The sequence below is a fragment of the Caretta caretta genome, chromosome 4, assembly GCF_965140235.1.
Source record: "Caretta caretta isolate rCarCar2 chromosome 4, rCarCar1.hap1, whole genome shotgun sequence".
NCBI lineage: Eukaryota > Metazoa > Chordata > Testudines > Cheloniidae > Caretta > Caretta caretta.
Window position 1 is genome coordinate 39,795,216 of NC_134209.1, and position 23,359 is coordinate 39,818,574.

Below are 23,359 nucleotides of genomic sequence, written 5' to 3' on the forward strand. Positions count from 1 at the left end.
ATTCAGTCTTCAATACCCAACATCCTGTAAGCTAACAAATATTAACATAAGGAGAGAGAATTCATTGGATTTTCCTGTTATGAAGTGACAAGAATTACAGGTAAGGAAAAATATTGCCTTTAGAGGAAACCCAAGGGGGAAAAGAATTATGTAATTTTAAAATGGTGTGCTCATCCTAGAAAGGGATTTTGTGGGGAGTGGAGAAGCAGGAGGGAACAAGTTCCATTGAACAACAACTCTGTCCAAGTATTCTTATCCCCAGCTCAGGCCTTCTGGAAGAAAGGGGTGAACCTCTGCCCTTCTAATGAGGCTTGTGGGGTTTTGACCACTGTGGTTCTGTTGATTTTGACAATGGCTTCACCCATTCTCACTGACAGGTTTAGATTTTTTAAAAAAAGAACTCAGCAATTTTGATAGGGACCCTTCGTTGTAAAGAATGATTTGTCAGTATGTGAAATATATAGCTAATCTTCAAATGGACCATTTTGGGGTGACTTTTCTTGGCGAGACACCATGGGTCTAGGTTTTTACCCTTTTTCTGAAATAGGTAGCAACTGAAAATCTGAGACAGGGCTAAGGAATTTCCTTGAGCCAAGTATGAGAACATCACTGGATACTTTTACCATTTATTTGCCCCACTGGAGTGCTGTTTTTACCCCTTTGTCAGGAAACCTAGAAGCAAGTCTTCTAGTTCGCTATTATTCACGTGCAGTATCTCTATTTTAACTCATTCGCATTGTATCATCCAGTACAGCTGCTATGCTAAGAGTAAATTCTTTTACTCCATGTTCCATTTATATTGGAGAGATCTCTCCCCATCTCAAGGTCTTCATTTGGATAACCAGTGGGCACCTTCTAAATCAAGTTTCCTTGTTAGTGTCTTCTCCCCCAAACATGTACTCACAATCCTCCATCTCTGGAAGCTTCTCTGCCAATGTTTTCATTTTTTTGGCATCAGTTGGCTTTAGCTTTTCAAAATTTGCAAAATAGCTGATGTCCCCTTGATTTATTTTCCCAGGGGCCCAAGTAACTCTTCTTTTTCTTTTGGCCTTAAAAGGGGGAGAGGACACAAATGAAGTCATGTTAGAATAACAGTCAAGTGAAGCATTAATAATAAAGGTTACTTTCCTTCATTTTACACCTCGTTGTTCCCATAACAGTATAAGCAGATAACTAGAGGGGATGGTTTTGCCTGTATTGCAGTTTTTCCAAAATTGAGGTTCAGCTGAACAGTTTGTTTTCCACAAAACTTCTTCTGCTTTAAGTTTTGCACCAGATATCAAGGAACTTTACAGACAATGGACTGAACCTCACAACAACCCTGTTACTTAAAAAATTATCCTCATTTTAGACTAGGTAACTTAGGAAGAGATTGTGTAATTCACCCAGATTCGAATAAATTCTTATGACAGAGGCCACCAAGCCAAGACTAGAACTCAACTCTTCTGAATCCCAGTCCTATGCTTTACTCCCTGGGCCATCTTCTGCATCTTATTATAGCTGGTTTACTGCAAGGCCAGCTAAATAGCCTGACACAGTAGTGAAGTGTCAACCAAAAGTCTAAAAATTAGTCATTTCATAAGCTTTACAGAAAAGACCACTTTTCATAATATTTCACAGATCTAAGGAAAAACGCACAAAACACCTTCTCCAGTTATAGGTTAAGATTTTCCAGGTGTCCTGTGTGACCCTGAATAGTAACTCAGTCTTACTTTAAGATCTTTCTGGGATGTAAACGAGGAGGAGGTGACAAGCATTTCAGTTAGATTGAGTATTCTATTTTCTTGTATTTTCTGAAGAGAGTTTTTTTCTTCTAACAGCTGGGCTAGTTGGTCTTTCTCCATCGCGTGGAGATGAGTCTTTGAAGACACCTACCATTAAAAGAAAAAAGAAAAGAAAAAGAAAAAAAGAGTACTAGCTTTGTTGGTTCCTTCAAGTAACAACTATTTTATATAGACACATAACATTAGCATGTAAGGCCCCTCCCCACCTTTTTAAAAAACTTTAACTGGGAGCAGCTTTCCATATACTTTGTCAGTTTTCCTGATGGAATAATCTAGCCTGTAGTTTACTTTTAAAAATCTAATATTTATGAGAGTTGAACAGGGAAACCCAGTGTTTCCTAGCAAAGAAGAGAAGGTTACTCACCTTGTGCAGTAACTGAGGTTCTTTGAGATGTGTGTCCCTGTGGGTGCTCCACTTTAGGTGTTGATGCATCCCAGCGCCAATCAGAGATTCATGGTAGCAGTGTCTACTGTGCAGGCATGACCCGCACAGTAGGCATCTTCTGGTCCTGTTGGTGCCACGTCTAGTGTGCGCATGATCCGAGCCCTCCAGTTCCTTCTCTACCACAGAGTCCCAACTGCAAATTCCAAAGTAGAGGGGAGGAGGGCGGGTAGTGGAGCACCCACAAAGACACACATCTTGAAGAACTTCAGTTACTGCACAAGGTGAGTAAACTTCTCCTCTTCTTCAAATGATGTCCCTGTGAGTGCTCCACTTTAGGTGACTGTAGAGCAGTGCACCATAGAAGGCAGAAGGGACTTTGGGTTCGTTTGAGTCATTGAGGTGAGTACGGTTAGGCCCACTATGGCATCAGCCCTGGAGTCATGAGTGATTGCATAGTGCTCAGTAAATGTGTGGATGGAAGCCCAAGTGGCAACTTACAAATCTCTAGTATTGGAACATTATGTAGGAACGCTATCGAGATTGAAATGGATAGTAGAATGTACTCTGATGTGCACAAGAGGGTCTGTGTTCCGAATATGATGGAAATTCGGAGGCATGTGGAGATCCATTTAGACAATCTGAGTGGATATTGCGTCTCCTTTCGAGTGCTCGGTAGCAGTGTCCAACTTGTTCTGAGCAGGCTAGTTCATCATGATGGAACCATGTACGAGCTACACTTGCAGGTGGAGTATCTCTGGATTTGGGTGAAGAGTGCGACCGTTATGCTGAGACAGCAGTTCCGGACAACTAGGAAGAGCTCGAGGGGCACACATCGCCATGCGCATCAGGTAAGGGTACCGTGCTTGTCTGGGCCACGTCGGAGCTATGGAGGATAATCTTGGCCATGTCTGTTTGTATCTTGTGTATCACACGTGATATCAGTGGAATCGGTGGGAATGCATACATTAGTTGTGCATCCCATTTGATGAGAAAGGTGTCCCCCAGTGATTGGGGTCCTGTCCTGCTTTCAAGCAGAACATTGCACATTTGCGGTTCATTGTGGATGCGAACAAGTTGATGAGTGGAGTGCCCCACCAGCAGAAAATGGATCTCAAAACTCCCCCATTCATCTCCCATTCGTTGTCTTGGGAGAAGTACATGCTGAGTGTGTCCGCCGTTGCATTCTGACAGCCAGGCATGTAGGAGGCTGAAATGTTTATGTTGTGTTGTATGCATCAGTTCCTTAGCTTTGGTGCATAACGAGTATCAACAAGCACCTCCTTGGCGGTTGATGTAAACATGCATGAAACGTTGTCTGTCATAATGTGTTCTTTATATGAGGTAGGATATGCCTGCAGACATTGCAGACTGCATATAGCTCTGGTAGATTGATGTGTAAATGAGTGTCCGCAGGAGACGGTTTACCTTGAACTGTGTGTTGATGCATATGGGTGCCCCATCCTATCAGCGAGGCATTTGTGGTGATCACAATTGATGGAGGTTCCTGTTGGAACAGGATGCCCATACAAACATTTTCTGGTCTTGTCCACCAGCGTAAAGAGTCAAGGACACTGGGTGGTACTGTAAACTGTTTGTGTAGGCTGTGCTTGCTGGGTATGTATATCGTTCTTAACCAGCCCCGTAGGCACACACATGTAGTCTTGTGTGTCGCTCCATGAACGTTGTGGCTGCCACGTGTCCCAGCAGTTGCAGGACAGTATGAGAAGGTATTTGAGGGCTGACTCATACCTCTGAGATAATGTATGTCAGAGTTGTGAATCTGGTCAGGGGCAGGGATGCCTTGGCTTCTATGGCATCGAGATGTGCCCCAATGAAGTCCAGTTGTTGGACTGGGATTATAATGGATTTTCGTTCATTTATCTGTAAACCTAGATCCCTGAATAGTGTGATAGTGGTTTGGACTGTGTCCATTGTTTATTTTTGAGTCGGTCCTTTGAGAAGGCAATCATCCAGGTAAGGGAAGATCACTATTTCCTGTTTGTGTAAATATGCCGCAACTACCAATAAGGTTTTGGAGAAAACTCTTGGAGCAGTAGATAAGCCAAATGGTAGTACTGTACTGGAAGTGTTCATGTCCTACTGTGAATCACAGATATTTTCCGTGAGCGGGATGAATGGTGGTATGGAAATAAGAATAGTTGAGGTCAAGGGCTGAAGACCAGTCCCCCTGTTGCAGCACTAGAAGTATTGTGCCAAGTGTGACCACTTTGAACTTTTGGGAGCGTATGAACTTGTTGAGCTTCCTGAGGTCCAAGATAGATCTCCCTCCCGCATTCTTCTTCTGGGTCAAGAAATAATGGAAGTAAAATCCCTTCCCCTTGTATTGTGAAGGCACTCATTCCTGGGCACCTCTTTGTAGAAAATGATCGACTTCTTGTTGTAACAGGTACCGTGAGAAGGGTCCCTGAAGAGGGATGGGGGGGGAGGGTAGGTGGTCGGGATGGTATACCCCGAACGGATTATTTATAAAACCCATTGGCCCAATGTTACTGAGGCCCAGATTGACAGAATGGGCAAAGGTGATGACCAAAACATGGGAACAGAGCGGGCACAGGCACTGCTTGGTGAGGGAGGTTGTTCAAACCCTCGACCAAATCTTCAAAATTGTGGTTCAAAATTTGGCTATGAGTTAGTTGACCCTCATTTACAATGGCCTGAAATGTGACTGTTTCTCCTCGGGGAGCTCTGCTGTGAATGAGCTACATTTCCCATAGTTATCATAATCTTATTTTGCCAACAAGGCGGAATAGTTGGCGACTCTAAATTGTAACGTGCCTGTAGAATAAACTTTGTGCCCAAACAGGTCGAGCCTGTGGTGTCAATCTAAACTGGGTTGGCTTGCCGCATTGGTTAGTGGCATCGACTACCAACAAATTGGGAGGTAGATGGGCAAAGAGGAAGTCTCCACCTTTTGCGGGGACATAATACTTTTTATCTAACCTTCTGCATGTTGGCGGAATTGAGGCCAGTGTCTGCCAGACTGTCTCTGCCGATTCCAAATTGGCATCATTGATGGGGAGACCAATCTTGGAGGCAGATGATGGTTGTAATATTTGTACCAGCTTGTGCTGGTTCATCTGCACTTCTTCCAAAAGGGATGTCCTGACTTTGGGCAACCCATTTAAACAGTTCCTGGAACTGTTTGAAATCGCCTCCTGAAGTAGGCAGCAGTGGCATAATCGCCTCACCTGGGGAGGAGGAAGAATTGTGCAGGAGATGTAGTCTCCTGGTCTGTGCCCATTTCTGTGTCATCCCCAACTTTCTGAGCTGCTGTGGGGTAGGAGATGCTGGGTTGGACAGTAGTTCAGCTCCATGAGCCGTGGGGAAGGCCATTGGCAGGTACATCCACGGCGGTGTGCACCATAGTTGAGCCATCTGTTTGTAATAGTATCTCAGCCGCATATGGCTCCAAGGTGGTTGGCATTCTTTCGCTGAGGAATGGTGCGGTGAGAAAGTGCCTTGTTCCTGCACCTCATCATCATCTTCACTAGATGAGTGCCGTTTCATGAGAGCTACTGGGGGAGCCTCGGTACCAAGCATTGGGGAGTGTGGTGCCGACGAAATCATCAAGTCTCTCTGGTGTGGCAGAGACTGTGTCGGTGCTGATGTCGGAACCGTTGGTGCCGCAGGGTCCACTCTCATCCGTGCCAGCCAACTGATACTGCCTCTGTTTGGTCGGTGTGGTTGGTACAGACGGTTTTCTCCACTGGAGCTGCCTGTGCTGGGGACAGAGGCATGGTGCCTGAGGAGACACTTGGTGCAGAGTCCCTTACAGGTGAACTCGGTGCCATGGAGGAGGCATGTCTTTGTCTGTGCCTTGACTCTGTCTCCTTTGCTAGGGCCTCAGCGGTTCTGGAGGTACCCAGAGCGTCACAGGTGCTCTACCTGAGCATATGTCAACAATGGGGGTAGTGACCTGGCAGGAGACCACCGCTGTTTTTGCAGTGCTTTCTGCAGAGATGTCTGAGCCCTCTTCCTTAATCTTTTGCACGGTAAGTTTCCTTTTTCTGTTGGAGGAGTGCTGGGAGAGGCAGTCTGCGTGTCCAATTCAGGTTGGAGGGATTTCTCCATAAAAATCATTTTTCGCCTGAGATCCCGGTCACGTCGGGCTCTAGCTTTCAAATTTCTGCAATGGGTGCATTTTGGGGGGATATGCAGCTCACCAAGACATTGTACGCACGAATGCCCGTCCAAAACGGGCATTGCTTCGTGGCAGAAGCCGCAGCGCTTGAAGCTTGGGGAGCCAGGAATCTTAATGGTTAACCGTCCCCAGCGGAGAGGGTAACTAAATAATTTTTAAAATAATAATAATAATGAAATTAACAGTAACGCTAACTATAACTAGCTATTTAAACTGGGGCTGTCGATTAATCGCAGCTAATTCATGCAATTAACTCAGAAAAATTAATCACTATTAATCGCAGTTTTAATCACACTTAAATAATACCAATTGAAATGTGTTAAATATTTTGGATGGTTTTCTACATTTTCATATATATTGTATTCTGTGTTGTAATTGAAATCAGTGTATATTATTATTACAAATATTTGCACTGTAAAAATGATAAAAGAAATAGTATTTTTCATTTCTCCTCATACAAGTATTGTAGTGCAACCTGCCATGAAAGTGCAACTTACAAATGTAGATTTTTTTTGTTACATAACCGCACTCAAAAATGAAACTATGTAAAACTTCAGAGCCAACAAGTTTCACTCAGTCCTACTTCTTGTTCAGCCAATTGCGAAGACAAACAAGTTTGTTTACATTTACAGGAGATAATGCTGCCCTCTTCTTATTTACAATGCCACCATAAAGTGAGAACAGGCATTTGCATAGCACTTTTGTAGCTGGCACTGCAAGGTATTTAAGTGCCAGATATGCTAAACATTTTTGTATGCCCCTTCATGCTTTAGCACATCTGGCACATAAATATCTTGCAATGCCGGCTACACAGTGCCATTAGAACACCTGTTCTCACTTTCAGGTGACACTGTAAACAAGAAGTGGCCAGCATTACCTCCTGCAAATGTAAACAAACTTGTTTGTCTGAGCGATTGGCTAAACAAGTAGGAGGACTGAGTGGACTTGCAGGCTCTAAAATTTTACGTTTTATTTTTGAGTGCAATTTTATGTACATAATTCTACATTTTTAAGTTCAACTTTCATGATAAAGATTGCACTACAGTACTTGTATTAGGTGAATTGAAAAATACTTTTTCTTTTTTACAATGCAGATTCTTGTAATCAAAAATAAATATAAAATGAGCATTGTACACTTTATATTCCATGTTTTAATTGAAATAAATATATTTGAAAATGTAGAAAACATCAAAAATATTTAAATAAATAGTATTCTATTATTAAACAGTGTGATTAACGTGGAGCACCCACAGGGACAACACTTAAAGAAGAAACAAATTCCTCCAAATGCTAGACATATATGACACTGAATACAAGAGTTTAAGCTAGACATTTCTTAAAGACATACCCATGATTAAACTGTCAGATATTCAGAGAGATGTTCCAGATCACTCCAGCTCCATAAGAATAAGTGTGTACAGTTTTAAGTGGCATTTCCGGAGAATTCTTCTCTGAGAATTAGTGTCATGGCACTACCATGACTGCTCTAAATACCACAGCCATGCAGAAAAATAGGACTGTTTCCTCAAAATTTAGAATAAAAAGAAATTGATCATCTCAGCAGAGAGTGGGCAAGACTTGTATGCTTCTGCAGGTCTGTGGGTAGGGTTTTAAAATTTGGGTCTCTTAAAACGGAGGACTTAGGTAGATTTAGGTAGGAAGTTTCCCACATGACCACAAGCTTCTGTTTTCCCCTAAAAATTCTGCATAGATTTTATAGGCTTTGAGGCATAGCATGTTGTTATTATTCTATATATAGTTTTTAATGCTTTGGATTTACATTTTGGATCTTAAAGTAACTAATGATTCTTTAAGACAGCTATGCAAAGAAGTAGAGTCTTTATTTTAAAAAGGAAGTACCAGGGTGGAGCTAAACATTGTGCTCTTTCTCAACCTCTCAAGGCATATTCAGGATTTGAGAGCAAACTTCCATTCTACATGGCTTTTCAGGGTAGAAGACTGGAACAAGGCCTTCTGATAAAATCTGAATCTTTAAGAGTGACACTATCAACCTGAAATATAGTCATTATAAACAGTTTCAGGTACGACAATTATATCTGAGTTGTCCTATAAAAGCCCTTACAGTCCGCATGTCTTATATTAGGTGTACAAAACAGAATGAGAATGAACTGATTGTACAGCAGAAACACTGTAAGAGTAAAGCCAGTTGAAGAAAGTTTGCTGTTGCCTCAATTTATCAAGGGAATGTCTATTCTGCCTTCTCGTATCAGGTAATCCATCAGCCAGAGATTATGGGGTTGCATTAGTGGATCTGCTGGGCATGAGAAGTGATATTATTGTTTAGAAATTTTCCTGTGTTTTCAGTGTATGTCATGTATAGTCAGGAGACATGGAACCAAGTGCACCGGGGGAGACAGGGGGTGGAGGTGGCGGCGGCAGCATGAATGTCTGAAAATTTTCCAATCTCAGTTACGGTAATCTTAGGAGTTTTTATAATAGTAGGTTATGAAATTCTAGGTTAGTGATTCTTCAAATGCAAAAGGAAGAAAATTCTAGAAGTGTGATAGCTAAATGAGAAAAAACACAGGAACTAGAAGTGGGATCTGCATGCCTCTATCCATACACCTATGGGCACATGGGATCTTATTCGGTTAACGGCACTGAATCTGTGAAGTTTCACATATGGATATATGGAAGTAACGACATACCCATAACCACCATGAGCTGTGTTGTTATACCACGTTAACCTCACACAATTCAGCTTGTTGTATGAGAAGTGAGCTATGGTCCAAAGTATTTTAAAAGCAAGTGCAGTTTATCTTCAAGTTTAGTTGCCTTTTATTTGGCATTTTTGGTCTTTCTATATTAAATGCTATATGATTAGCTTAATATGTTCCAACATACTTCTTCCAGCTGCCTTTTCAAGTCCACTATTTCCTTGCGATATCGTTTCAGAAGGGCATCATCATCCAGGACTTCATTGACTTTTGGAGTATTCCTCATTCTTTTGGCTGTATTGGCAAACTGGAAGAATGACCATACAAGACAGTGAAGCTTCCCATTAGCAGAAGTTACAGAATAAGTAAAGGTTTCAGAGTAACAGCCATGTTAGTCTGTATTCGCAAAAAGAAAAGGAGTACTTGTGGCACCTTAGAGACTAACCAATTTATTTGAGCATAAGCTGAAGTGAGCTACAGTACAAGTACTCCTTTTCTTTTTGCGAATAAGTAAATAAATCTTTATAGTTTTCTATTAGAGAGAAAAGTCATAACAGGATGACTAGAAGGCAAAATGAATATTTACTATTTGAGTAGCAAGCGCCAAATTAGTTAAGGCCGCAATTCAACATTAAGCCTTGTTATTTTCCACTTACTCATAACTTGTTCTTTTTTGGGGAGGGAAGAGGGGTGGTGGGGAGGATGTGTGTGTGTGTGGAAAGGAAGGAGTGGGGCTGAAAGCTTCCATTGCTTGGTATCAGCCCAAAGATGAAACAAAGAGGTTATCCACCTAAATTTGATTTTGGAGAGCACAAGAAATACAACAAACCCAACCCTACAGATGAGTAAAAATTGAGTAGTCTTATAACTTCAATGGGACAACTCATTCGAGTAAGGGTGTAGGTTCAGACCTAAAGCACTTTTCCAATTAAAAATAAATTTAAAAAAAAGCCAAAACATTTTGCACCTAGCTCAGAGTGCCTGACCTTAAGTTTGAACTTCACATATTATGAATCCTGAAGCAGTTGCTTGTTAAATTCAGCTATCTTTTGTACATCCACAGCAAGAAGTTCACATTTGGTTTAGTTCTGGTTTTCCTATATTACTACAGAACTATGTAGGTATTTTCTGCTGTTCTGTAGTCCCAACCTCCAAATGTGCCTTAATTTTGGAAGAAGTCAGATTGCATGGGGGGGGGGGGGGGGAGAGACTAACTTTGAACCCCCCAAGAAATCAGAAGTGAAAATTATTCCAATAGCAATGTTAAAAGGGACACCAACAATTTGAAGTTGTCAGCTTTTTTCTTTTTTTTAAATTGTTGACTAGATTTCATATATGAAGTCTCTGAAAAGGGGAATTTATGAGAAAGTGGAGACTGTACAGATTATACAGATGGAGGAAACAAGGAGAAATGAAAAATGTGCCTGTCAGAAGAAGTAAAGTCCATACAACATATGTCAGAAGGTGCCTGGGTAAAGGCTCACAGTATCAAACGGTGCACTTCAATGGCTCTCAAGTCCACAGGAGGCCTCAAGAAAGATGAAGTAATCAATTTTGTTAAAGCTGAGAAACTTGGGTTTCTGACCTAGTTAGCTAAAACATGTTAACGCTTGGAAAAAATAAAGGAACGGAATAATTTTACCTGAAGGGTGCTAAGAGTTTCATCAAACGAAACTGGCGTAATTGTGCAAATGATAACTGTCTTAGCATTTCCTCCCAAGGAGTTCTGGAGAATTCGTGTCAACTTGCTGTCTCTATAATTTATGAAACTGTTGTGGAGGGAAAGAGAAAACACCAAACAAACCATGAAGCAAAGACTAGTGTTCTTGTACTGGTGAATATAACGATATCAGTTGCAAAAACAGATTGACTTAGCAACATCTGGTATGAAATTGCAGTTCTCTTCATGTTTTATATGTCTGATGTAAGGAAATAAGGACAAATCAATATTAAGAATACGAATGGATCTGAAGGCTTGATAACTAGTCAACTATGTAGAGAGTTACAACTATCTTTGTAGTATCTTTTCTGGAAATGCTTACCCAGATGGGTCATCACAGAGTTTCTTGATCACTTGACCCAAGATGAACAGACTCCTGTTTATGTTACATCCTTCTTTGAGTCGAAGACCTAGATATTACATAAAAACACTTTGCTTTTATTCACAAAAGTCCACTTTTATCCTACATAATAGTCAGAGTAACTGTTCAGAGAAGGTTAAGCAGTCTTAGGTACCTAGGAATTGCCATAACAGAGCAGACTAGTTGTCCATTTAGTTCAGTATTCTGTCTGACAGCAGTCAGTACCAGATGTTTTAGGAATATATAAAACAGGGTCGGCCACCTTTGAGAAGGGGTGTGCCAAGTCTTCATTTATTTACTGTAATTTAAGGTTTCACGTGCCAGTAATACATTTTACATTTACAGGGGTCAGTGGACGGAACCCCAGACTGGTAGCGAGCTGAGTGGGGCCAGTGACCAGGACTCCGGCTGGCAGGGGCTGGCGGACAGAACCCCAGACCAGCAGCGGGGGCTGAGCTACTCAGCCCCCGCTGCCGGCCGGGGTTCCGTCCACTGGCCCGCTCAGCCCGCTGTTGGACTGGGGTTCCGTCCATCCAGGCTGGCAGCAGGCTGAGCGGGGATGGCGGCCGGGACCCCAGCTGGCAGCAGAGTGCCACTAAAAATCAGCTTGTGTGCCGCCTTTGGCATGCATGCCGCAGGTTGTTGACGCCTGATATCAAACAACCCCCCCACCAAAAAACAACAAAAATACCCACAACTAGCAGCCAACTAACCTACCACACCCCACCCCACTTCCTAAATGGACAATTAAGGAATGAACTTCTCGTAGGAGGAAACATTTCTTTGTGACCCTAGTCAGTGTTTGGCTGATGCCCTCAAGATTTGTACCCATGCTAAAATCTGAATCCCATCTAATCAAACTGTGAATACTCTCATTATGCTTAATCTCAGTGAGTTTTTGGTTGCATTGATAAATCCCACAGGTTAGTTATAGGTTATGTAAAAACAAAAGAAGTATTACATTTTAAATTGATTTGCCTTTTAATTTCTTTGAATAACCCCTTGTTCTAGTATTGTGAGAGGGGCACTACTGTTTACCTGGTACCATTCATGATTTTGTAAGCATTAATCACATCTCCTCTCTAAACAATCCCAATCTATTTGCTCCTCAGCCCTTCATATACGAGTTCCTCCATGCCTCTAATAATTTGTTATGTATGTCTGAATCCTTCTATTTCTCTTATATTCAACTGGCCAGCTAGGATTGCACCCAATATTCCAGGGAAATGTGTACTATTATGTTAGTTATAGCACTGTAACAATTATAACAGTCTTTATACCATTCTTAAGCTTTATAAAGATTTTAGTTTAACTGCAACTTCACAGTGAGCAGAGTTTTACACTGAATTGTCTACAATGTGCTTGGCTTCTTTTTCCTGAATGGTTCTATTTAAATTTAGAACCCAGCACTTCATGGACAGATAATTTCTTCTATGGTATAATACCTCCCGATTGTTAGAATGTTAGCCAGCATTTAAATAGCAGGGAGATGGGCACTTGGGTGAGTGTCATGCTGGGGGGGAGGGGTGGGGAAGGGGATCCTCCTCTCTGGCCCCCTACACCAGGGAAGCTTGTCTGCTGCATCCCCAACTCCTCATCCCTGGCCCAGCCCCACACCCCGCACCCCAACCCTCTGTCCCAGCCCAGAGCCTGTACCCAGCACCTAAACCCCCTCCTGCACCACAACCCACTGTCCCAGCTCAGAGACCGCACCCCTCCCGCACCCACTCTCCCAGAGCCTGCACCCCAAACCCCCTCCCAGAGCCCGCACCCCCTCCTGTACCCCCAACCCCAGTCCAGAGCCTGCACCTAAACTCCGTCCCAGAGCCCACACCCAAACTTCCTCCCAGAGCCTGTACCCCAAACTCCCTCGCAGAGCCTTAGGCAGGAGTGTGTGCGTGGGGGGGAGAAGAGAGGGACTTGGACCCATTCTGGGCACCACCAAAAATTATACAAACCTGCCACCCCGTACCTACCTTCTGATCCTGTTTGGCTAGCTCTTTCACTGCCTGCCAGATCTACCAAGTTCTGCAAATTCATTAAAGATTTCATGAGGCACAGTTTGCAGATAAGTCAGTTTTAAATGCTCTCAATGCTAAATCTATGCTAAGAATTTCAATCCAAGTTCAGTTAAGCCTTTGACATTTCTGTAGTAATATACCAACTGCACAGTGAGACCAATATTTTCTTAAGTTGCATGGGGAAAATGGCTTTAAAATATCACTGTAGACTCCATTACCAATATTGCGACCACTATTCGTAAACTAGCATTGCAACTTTTAAAGTATGTACTCTTCAAAAAACATTTCAATTCCCATTAAACACAAGTTTGTCTCACAAGCAGTCACCTCCTTCTCTTCACCCTGAATAACAGAAGTGCACAAACAATCTGCCAGGTCCTCAGTTTCCATTAATACATAAGCATTACCTTCATCCTCCTCTGAATTGAGCCTACACCAACTGTTCATCTCCCCCTACCCAATTTAAGAGGTCAGTGGAAGAGGTCAAGTACCAAAATACCAATATTTGCTCCTAATCCCTTATACCTGTATGTGGTGCAACTAGTAGGTAACAGGGATTATGAGCTTGCAGTATCATTTGATGGTGACTTGCTTGATGCCTAGCAACCAGCCGTCACCTTTATAGGCCTCCAATTTCAGGAGAGAGCTCAAAAACTGAAGATATACTTGACCGAACTCCACCAAAGAGTACAACCCAGCCACCAATAAACACCAGGTATCAAAGGCTGCTGACAGACCCACTGCTTTGAAGGAAATAGGCTATCATCTGAAGATAGCCCACTACTGATCAGACTAGTCTGATCAAGATGCAAATAGTCAAAGTTTGATACTGGAGAAATTAGAGATGACTAGTGAATACCTCCGTTAATCAGTTCACCAGAAAGTAGAGAGCAGGCAGTAGTTTGTCAAGATGTTAGAGAGGTTTTAAATAGGAATTGCACACAGAATCTAGTTCTCAGAGTCCTAAATACAGACCGATAGACCAAACATTCATTCCCTCCTTTGGATCCCTGCCATACTGCTAATATCAATACATCAAACAAAGGGGAAAAGGGATCACAGCCAGCAGCTATTGAATCTGTCAGCAAGAGTGGCTGCAAGCCCCCATTATGTTCCTCTAGTCCTGAGGACACCTGGCTCCTGAAATCTGCTCTATTTTGCACCAACTGACAGAGGTTCTTATGAAGAATTATGGCAACTGTGTGTTCAACCAGATTTCCCCACGTCATACCCCTTTCTGTCCCAGCAGCCAGAAGGGGTTAGGTAGGAGTTTTAAGACCCTTAGGGGGATTTCCCTTCCACTAGGGAAATCCCAAGTAGTGAGTAAACTACCTTCAGGGATACTTTGCATCACAGCCTCTGTCTGCACAATATCAAGTAGACTTTTATATATATATTGTTATATAGTCTTAAAACAGTACAATATTTCTCCTTTACCCAAGTTTTTCCATTCAGAGCGTTTCATTCTCAATATGATGGGAGAGAATTTCTGATTTTAGGATTTCATTTTAGTGGTGTCCAATATTTTAGCTGTTTTTAAAATTGTAAGTTTCCACATTAATGCCTACCTAGTACCCGACAACCTTTTTCAAATGTAACTTACCAGATGAGATACCATTACTGCTCCATCACAGTTCGTGTTGGCAGGATCATTTTCCCTACTTTCTATAATCTAAAAGAAGAAAGCCTTATAAGATTATTGCACATCTTTTCAGTTAATACATAACAAAAAACACGACTATACAGCCACCTACCATTCTGAAAATGGTGTGAGAACGGCTGCTGTGTTCATTCATTTTTGTTTCTCCATAGTGTCGTTTTTCTGTCAAAGTAAAGTCATGGTGTTTGTTATCCAAAAACCCCATATGCTCCAGACAATATTAAGATTGTAAGCAAAAGTAGTCTAACTGATAAACTAAAATAATAGTTTTTATGAGATTGTAGTTTTAGCCTTGTATTAAATTTAGAAGAGTGGTCATGTGTTTTAAAATTGCATCAACAATGGAGAGGCTAATCATCCTACTTTCTCCTTTTCTGAGCCATTCCATGACTTGCTCTGGATTAACAACCACCTCTTCGATCAGATCTTCCACGTAGATGTTTCTCTGCAAGAGAAACAGAATTAAAGACAAATTTCACCCAACTGTAAAATAAATGAGAAATAGATGTGCATACTGTATTATGCACTGGTTTCAGTTGAATGTATTAATAAAAGCCGCACAGCAGTGTGAAGACAGACAAATCTATCTGGGGAATAAAGTCAGAACACTGCCAGTAAAATTTTTAACCTACATATCTCAACTGTAACTTTAAGGAGACAATATCAAACATTTGAGATCAACAAAATGATGTATTTTAAAATGTATATGATTTGGCAGGGAAAGGTCCTCGGGCTTTTAGATCTTTCAAGGAAATTTGTACTTTTCAAAGGTTTGAGAAACAAAAATTCCAAAAGCACTATTCATGGAGAATCTACATTTTGTGCCCCACACAGATTAGAAGAACCCCCCCCATTCCAAAAGCTTTGCTAAAGCAGTTAATGTAACAAATGGTGCTCATTAACAAGAACAAGCAAAACTTTAGTGTAGTGAAATTGAAGACAGCAACAGGCTACTTCCGCTCACACCATATTGGCCCCAATTCTAATTTGATAGTTCTGTGATGTAGGTGTAAAAGTGGTGGATGGTGTATCCCTTTTGAATGTATTATGATGGTGAAGTGTGTTAAAGCAACTCTCTGAGGAAATGGTGTAGGTTCTTTTTTGTGCTGACTGCAGATGCATTTTTGCAACCTCGACAATAAATTAAAGTGCGAAGTTAGATTTTGTAGAAGTGTTTTAGACACTCACAGCCCCCACCCCACCCCCAAAAGCTCCCACATTGCTCAAGGTTATATATTTTAAGAGACTAAATATATTTCCAATGCTTAGGAAAGAGAAAATAACAAAGCTGATTACAGCTTTGCAGTAGTTCTAGGCACAACGTGAAGCTTGCTTACTTCTACTTGCACTCTTCAAAAGGGATTTTGTATATTCATACTCATTGGATAAGTCAGCAAGTGCAGCTCAGATAGTGGAACCTTCTTCTAGCAGTGCCAGTTACTGCATTCACATACCCATCCTACTTTTCCCTTAGTTTTTCAAGAGCAAATATCAAAGGGCGCATGGCCCTATAGTATATGCCATCTCAGTTCCTTCCACCACCTCTTCAAAATCATGAGCTCAAAAGAACCAGAGGAAAAGGAGGTGGCGGCTCGTGAGGCATGAAAACAGGCAGAGGCCATCTTGGACTCTGCTATAAGTAAGTAACTTTCATTTCTTCTTTTAGAGTCTTCTGTGTATTCAGCACTCATGGGTCAGAGTGGCAAGCAATACCTCATCAGCTGAGGTTAGAACTCAGGGTCCTACTTGAATAAGGGTTGAAGTACTGCCTATCAAACAGGGCATTTGTTCTGGACCCGAGGTTCTAAAGCATTGTATTTTGTAAGTATATACATAGAGCTTAAAGTGGCAGTCCTACAGGTTGCTGTGAATAGAACATGTTTAAAGTATGCAATGGAGATAGACATTGCTGCAGTAGAATATGATTTAATCATAGCAAGGACCAAAATGACATCCAGTTTATATCTTTCTTCTATATATTGTTTGCCTATCACTTCACAACCATTACCTTAGGTGGATTAAACAATCAAAGGTGATCCTAAAAAAGAAGATGGGGGGGGACCTGTGAAATTCCTTAGCCCTGTTTAAATAGTAGGCTAGGGCCCTCTTAGGGCTTCCCTATAAGGAGACTTGAATATGCGGCCAGCAGATGCGTAAATTGACAGCGCTCTAACCTGCTGCACACTAACTAGCCATAAAGACCCTGCTCTGTACATTACAAGTTCTATACTGTGCTTTGACATACTGCTGTTACAGCAGGGTAAAGCACACTATAGGACTTTTAGTGTACAGGAGGAGGGTCATCATGGCCAGTTACGTGTGCAGCAGACTAGAGCGCTGTCGATTTATGCACCAGATGGCCACACACAGTCTCTGTGGAAGCAAACCCTACAATGTTGAGAGCATGTAACTTTCATTCACCCTTATTAACGTGTGATTGAGGGAAGATAATTGGCAAATTTATAGTTTGGTTAACGTGGGGCAAAAAAAAAAAAAAAAAAAAAACACACAAAACCCCCTCTATAGTACTTTGGGTAAGACTCCAGGGTTAGGGTGAAAAAGTCCACCTTTTGTCTTTGTGAAATAGTGAACGCAAATCTGCCATCAGGACACGTGACTCACTCACTCCTCTGGTTGATGTTATGGCAGTTAAGAGTTTTAATTAGGGCTGTCAAGCAATTAAAAAAATGAATCGTGATTAATTGTGCTGTTAAGCAATAATAGAATACCATTTAAATATTTGTGGATGTTTTCTACATTTTCAAATATATTGATTTCAATTACAACACAGAATATAAACTGTACAGTGCTTACTTCATATTTTTTTATTACATATATTTGCACTGTAAAAAAGAAATAGTATTTCAATTTACCTAATACAAGTAAATACAAGATAGTACTATCGTGTTATCTCTGTCAGGAAAATTAAACTTAGGTGTAGAATCATGTACAAAAAACCCTGCAGTCAAAAACAACACAACATACAAACGTTAGAGCCTACAAGTCCTACTTCTTGTTCAGCCAATCGCTCAGACAAAACACGTTTGTTTACATTTGCGGGAGATAATGCTGTCTGCTTCTTGTTTACAATGTCACCTGAAACTGAGAACAGGTGTTCACATGGCACTGTTGTAGCCTGTGTTGTAAGATGTTTACATGCCAGGTGTGCTACAGTTTCATATATTCCTTCATGCTTCAACCACCATTCCAGAGAACAGGCGTCGATGCTGATGATGGGTTCTACTCAACAATTCAAAGCAGTGCAGACTGACAGTCATTTCATCATCTCAGTCAGATGCCACCAGCAGAAGGTTGATTTTCTTTTTTGGTGGTTCAGCTTCTGTAGTTTCCACCTCGGAGTTGCTCTTTTAAGACTTCTGAAAGCATGTTTCATCCCTCTCAGATTGTGGAAGGCACTTCAGATTCTTAAACCTTGGGTCCTGTGCTGTTGCTATCTTTAGAAATCTCACATTGGTACCTTTGCATTTTGTAAAGTCTGCAGTGAAAGTATTCTTAAAATGAACGTGTGCTAGGCCATCATCCGAAACTGCTGTAACATGAAATATATGGCAGAATGTGGGTAACACAGACAGCAGGAGACATTGAACTCTTGGCAGCAAGAATTGTGTCACAAATTTAATTTAATGCATTATTTTATTAATGAGCATCATCAGTATGGAAGCATATCCTTAGGAATGGTGGCTGAAGCATGAAGGGCATATGAACGTTTAGCATAAAAACCTTGCAACTTCAGCTACAGAAGTGCCATGCAGATGTCTGTTGTCCTTTTCAGGAGACATTGTAAATAAGATGAGGGCAGCATTATCTTCCCTAAATGTAAACAAACAAGTTTGTTTTAGCAACTGGCTGAACAAGAACTAGAACTGAGTGGACTTGTAGGCTCTAAAGTTTCACACTGTTTTGGTTTTGAGTGCAGTTATGTAACAAAAAACAAAAACAAAACCACAACTACATTTGTAAGTTGCACTTTGACAAAGAGATTATGCTGCTATACTTATGAGGTGAATTGAAAAACAAAAAAAGTATCGATTACTGTACACTTTGTATTCTGTTTTGTAATTGAAGTCAATATATTTGAAAATGTAGAACATCCAAAAATATTTAATTTTTATTTATTTTATTTTTAACAATATTTCAATTGTTTTTCTATTATTAACAGTGTGATTAAAACTGATTACTTGCTATTTTTAAAAAATTAATGTGAGTTAATCGAGTGAGTTAACTGCGATTAATTGACAGCCCTAATTTTAATAGATAAATGGAATAGTAAATAGTCAGCCATAGGTTCAAATGGAGGCTTCATGAGCTAAATTAGAACTGAATTCCATCTATTATCTAGTGTTGTTGAACCTGATGGTGCATAAGGAGGTCTCTGTAGAAAAGTGAGAGAGCTCATCCAATCTTCTCCACTTCTTGGGAGTAGAAAAGGGTAATTTGCAGGAGCTTTCCTCTTTAGCTAGGGAGAATCATTGTTCCTGTACGTGACCTGACCGCAAATCTATACAGCGAACTTCCGCTATCACAGTAATGATGCTGGGGGGAAAAAAAACAAAAACTGTAGCCACACCCAGACCCTCCCACTGTTCCCCAACCAGCTGCACCTGGACCCTCACCCCATCAAACCCCACTCCCTCAGTCCCATTCCAGCCCCACCCCCCAAAACCTGAGACCCAAACACTTTCACCCGGATCCCCTGTGCCACCCGCACCCAGAATGCCCCACACAGAAACCTCTCATCCCACACCTGGATCCCCCTACATTAAGCCCCTCCACACTTGGATCTGGCTGGGCTGAGCCTGCCCACCCACACCTGGTGTAGAGGGATAGGGCCACAGGGCGTTTCTGGGGTAGGCCCAGCCCTCGCACTGTGCAAGTGAATCCTCACTGCTGAGTCTCTGTACTGCGGGCTTCAGGGTGCTCTCCAATCTCAATGCAGCCAGTGGCCTATGCTCCCCATTGCCAGGCTGGAGTCACATTTATTTTTTGACAAATAAAATGTGCAGAATTTTAAAATACTGCGCACAGAATTTAATTTGTTGGTGCAGAATTCCCTGAGGAGTATTTAAAACCAGGTCTCTTCACCTTTGGATCAGCCATTAAATTGGAAGCCAGAATGAAGAATAACTTCAAGTATCTCATAAAAGGCACTAAGATTATTTAGAGGGTTCCAGATCCAGAGAGGTTCACATGTATCTGCTGCTGCAGTTGGAAGGAACTGAGGCAGCAGATGTCACATCTCACCCATAAAATGTTCAGGAAGGCTGGGGGGGAAGGGGGGGGAGTAGAAGTGGCCTGTGAGCACTCTAACAAGCATTGCCAGAATGTTCCACCATCTGAGTTGCACTGGCCAGTTCAACCCAAATAAGAATAGCCACAGGAACTTCAAAGAGCCATCCCTCTGCTAGGGCACCTAAATCCAGCTCTGCAGCATCCTTATAGTTTAATCAAGATTACACAATCTGGCAAACATTCAGCCATGGACTCCATTTAGATCAGCATCTCATGATTTGAATCTATGCCCACAGAGGTGGTTTGTTGCATCAAATAAAGAGAAAAAAAGTGTCTTATGTCACCTTGGTTTACTTACATTAAAGTCCTCTCGAATTCCTAGAGGTTTGTTTTTCCTGCTGTCACAGAGCAAGTCTGTTATGGTTTCATTGTATATTTCCATATAGGAAACTCTCAACAGAAACTCTCTACCTGGAATCTAAAGAATAAAGACAAGCATCATCAGATCAGAAGTTGGAGGGGGGGAAAGGTGCTTTCATGAAAGAATGCTCAGCTTTTTACATCATCTTGGACTACATCTTTACATAGCTTGTTTCATTGACTTTTCCTTTTCTCTTTGCAAATGTGCACACCATCTCCCTTCTGGTACATAGTCCCATAATTACTTGCAAGGAGAAGTAGTTAGGTACTTTATCTTTAATGCAATGTGTATTTTACCCCTTTTTGAAAAAAAAAATCTGGTACTCTATTTTTGCCAGGTTTCATTATCTGTAAGATGGGAATAAAGATACTAACCTTCTTTGTAAAGTGCTTCGAGATCTACTGATGAAAAACACTATTTAAGAGCTGGGTATTCGTTCTCCCCTCTGCACATGTTTCCCTGCTGCTAGACTACCTTCTCCTGCTCTTTCTTCTAAACCTAATCCCCTGTTGAGTGACTCTCCTCTCCACATCTCCTTCCCTGTTATTTGCATCCCTTCTCTCCAGCCATCTTGTCCTCCTCTTCCTCCATTTGACTGAATGTACCTTCCAGCAGCCATCTTCCCTCTTCCGCTCTCCCCCACAGACATTCATCTCCTGTTGATGGCTAACAGCTTAAGTCCCACTGGTGCCCTGGTACCCATGACAAGTTTCATCTTTTCCAGGCCCTAAGGCTCTTGGCAATGAGTGAGGAAGTAGCATCCTGTACCATGTTACCCACTAGCTCTTCAAACCACAAGCAAGCATCATGTTTTGGGAACCAGTTTTTTAGTTTATATCTTCCCCTGACTCCTCATAACGTGGGTGCTCTTATGCTGTCAAATTCACAGACTAAACCATTATTTATTAATGCCCTCTCCCACAATCCATAAACGGCACCAGGAATCTCTTGCATCACACTGAGGCCCAATCCAAACAGCTTCTTGTGTCCAGGCCCCACTGACTTCAGTGGGACTCCACACAGGTGCAGTTGTTGGCCTGCAGGCTGTAGGTCTGGATGTACATGCTTAAGAAGCAGTACTGTTTGCTTCATGAGTATAAGGGGGGCTGCCAGTGTGGCACATCTGAGTGAGAAATAACCATGGCCACCCCCCATTAGCTTCCGAGAGCACACATGGCACTATAAGTTTTTCTTCTTGGCCTGCTTTTCCAGTGCATGCACACCCTAAGGTATTCTAGCTGTGCTGCACAGGAAGTACACCTGCAGTTTTCACTATTTAGTCATTGCACCTCCTCACAAACCTTCTCTCCAGCACACTTGTGGCCTGTGTTCTGCAAGTCAGACCGGACAACACTAATGGTCCCTGCTGGCCTTCAATCTAGGAGTCTCTTTCATCTTTTAGAAAAAATTTCTTTAAAGAGGTGAGTTTAGAGTGTACTAATCTGATCCTCATGAGACCCAGTCTTCATAACTACCAGATACAGAACTTGATATTTTATTTAAAGTTTTAATCAAGGTTCAGTGGGAAACAGATATTGAAATATAGAGCTGGCTTCGGGATCTGCATGGATCGCACCCCTGCTACTAGTGTGAGGGGAGGGCTTTCCCAAATTTCATGCAAGGATACGTATCACAGCAAAGTACTGGAACACATGCTACCACATGTAACTTGTTTCCGTTTGAAGTTCCTTGTTATCAAGTCCCCTCCCTAATATTTTTGTATAGGATCCAAGTGACAATAATTTAGCTGTATTACTTACTTCACAAATAATTTTGAAGACATCCTGAACTGCTTTAGGTATAATGCCCATAGACTTGTCACTCCCCATCATTGTATACGTTTTTCCTGAGGCAGTCTGCCCGTAGGCAAAAATAGTGCCTAAAAAGAGGAACAAGTGTTAACTGACCACTACCCAACACTTTCTACAAATAAGGTACATGTAAAAACAATATGAAACTTACCATTATATCCTTGGACAGCAGACTTTATAATTGGAACAGCTACACCTTCATATACTTGTTGGGTGCTGTCATTCGTATGAAAGACGCAATCTTAAAAAGAAATTTATTTTTTTTAAAAAGCTGCACAAAGAGTGAGAAAAAATGAACTTCCCTCACACTCAATTTTGGCAGCTTTTCATCCAATAGGACTGAGACCTTGATGCCCCAAAACCAACTTTTCTGCAGGATGATGCCCAAATATTTTATGCAGGATATAACTGATTGTCTAAAACCAAACTGAAGAAAAATAGAATATAACAATGTAATATGTAAAGTGCGGGAAACTTGGATATAGAGTTGAAAAGATGCTATAAACAGTTAAATAGTATAACCATGATAATTACTAGGTTATTTACTATGATCTGAAGCAAGGAAGGAAGTCATTTAAGTCAGACTTGAAGATCTGATCCAGCTCTTGGTTATGCCAGACTTCCTAGGGCAAATCTTAGGGCACAGCTACACCACCTCCCTGAATGAGATTAGCTAAGCTGACAGAAGCACTCTTGTCAGCACAGCTGCATCTACAGAAACAGCTATGTCAGCTCTAAGGGGTGTGATTCTCCCTCCCCCCCACACACACACACACACATTGCTAGCAGACACAGATATGCTGGCAAGACTGTAGCGTAGACCAGGCATTACTCTAGCCCATGCCACAGTTCTCCATCTCTAACATGGCAATTATACTTCCCAACACAGGGGTTGTATTATTTTCATAGAACAGATCACCGTAAAAAAAGTCACATCATTATGAATAGTAAACACAACACATGAGAGTCACTGGCCAGCAATCTTCAAGCAACCTTGAGAAGCATGCTGTACTGCAGTCAGAGGGGTGTTGAGGATAAAATTAACGATTGTGAGGAGCTCAGATACTACAGTGATGAGGACCATATAAGTGCCTAAATAGATGTTC

At 41.6% G+C, this 23,359-nt stretch overlaps 1 protein-coding gene across 2 annotated transcripts in view; it reads right to left on the reverse strand.

The window, feature by feature from the left end:
• CENPE (centromere protein E) overlaps positions 1-23,359 on the reverse strand; it is a 73,421-nt gene that overhangs the window by 48,399 nt on the left and 1,663 nt on the right. For both annotated transcript variants that reach the window (XM_048847326.2, XM_048847325.2), the window contains exons 3-14: positions 22,405-22,494; positions 22,203-22,321; positions 20,380-20,499; positions 15,135-15,216; positions 14,866-14,933; positions 14,715-14,783; positions 13,067-13,118; positions 11,052-11,139; positions 10,652-10,778; positions 9,197-9,316; positions 1,713-1,871; positions 905-1,049 (exon numbers count right to left, since the gene is read on the reverse strand). In XM_048847326.2, the coding sequence (XP_048703283.2) occupies positions 905-1,049; positions 1,713-1,871; positions 9,197-9,316; positions 10,652-10,778; positions 11,052-11,139; positions 13,067-13,118; positions 14,715-14,783; positions 14,866-14,933; positions 15,135-15,216; positions 20,380-20,499; positions 22,203-22,321; positions 22,405-22,494 (1,239 nt within the window). The remainder of the gene's footprint in view (positions 1-904; positions 1,050-1,712; positions 1,872-9,196; positions 9,317-10,651; positions 10,779-11,051; positions 11,140-13,066; positions 13,119-14,714; positions 14,784-14,865; positions 14,934-15,134; positions 15,217-20,379; positions 20,500-22,202; positions 22,322-22,404; positions 22,495-23,359) is intronic.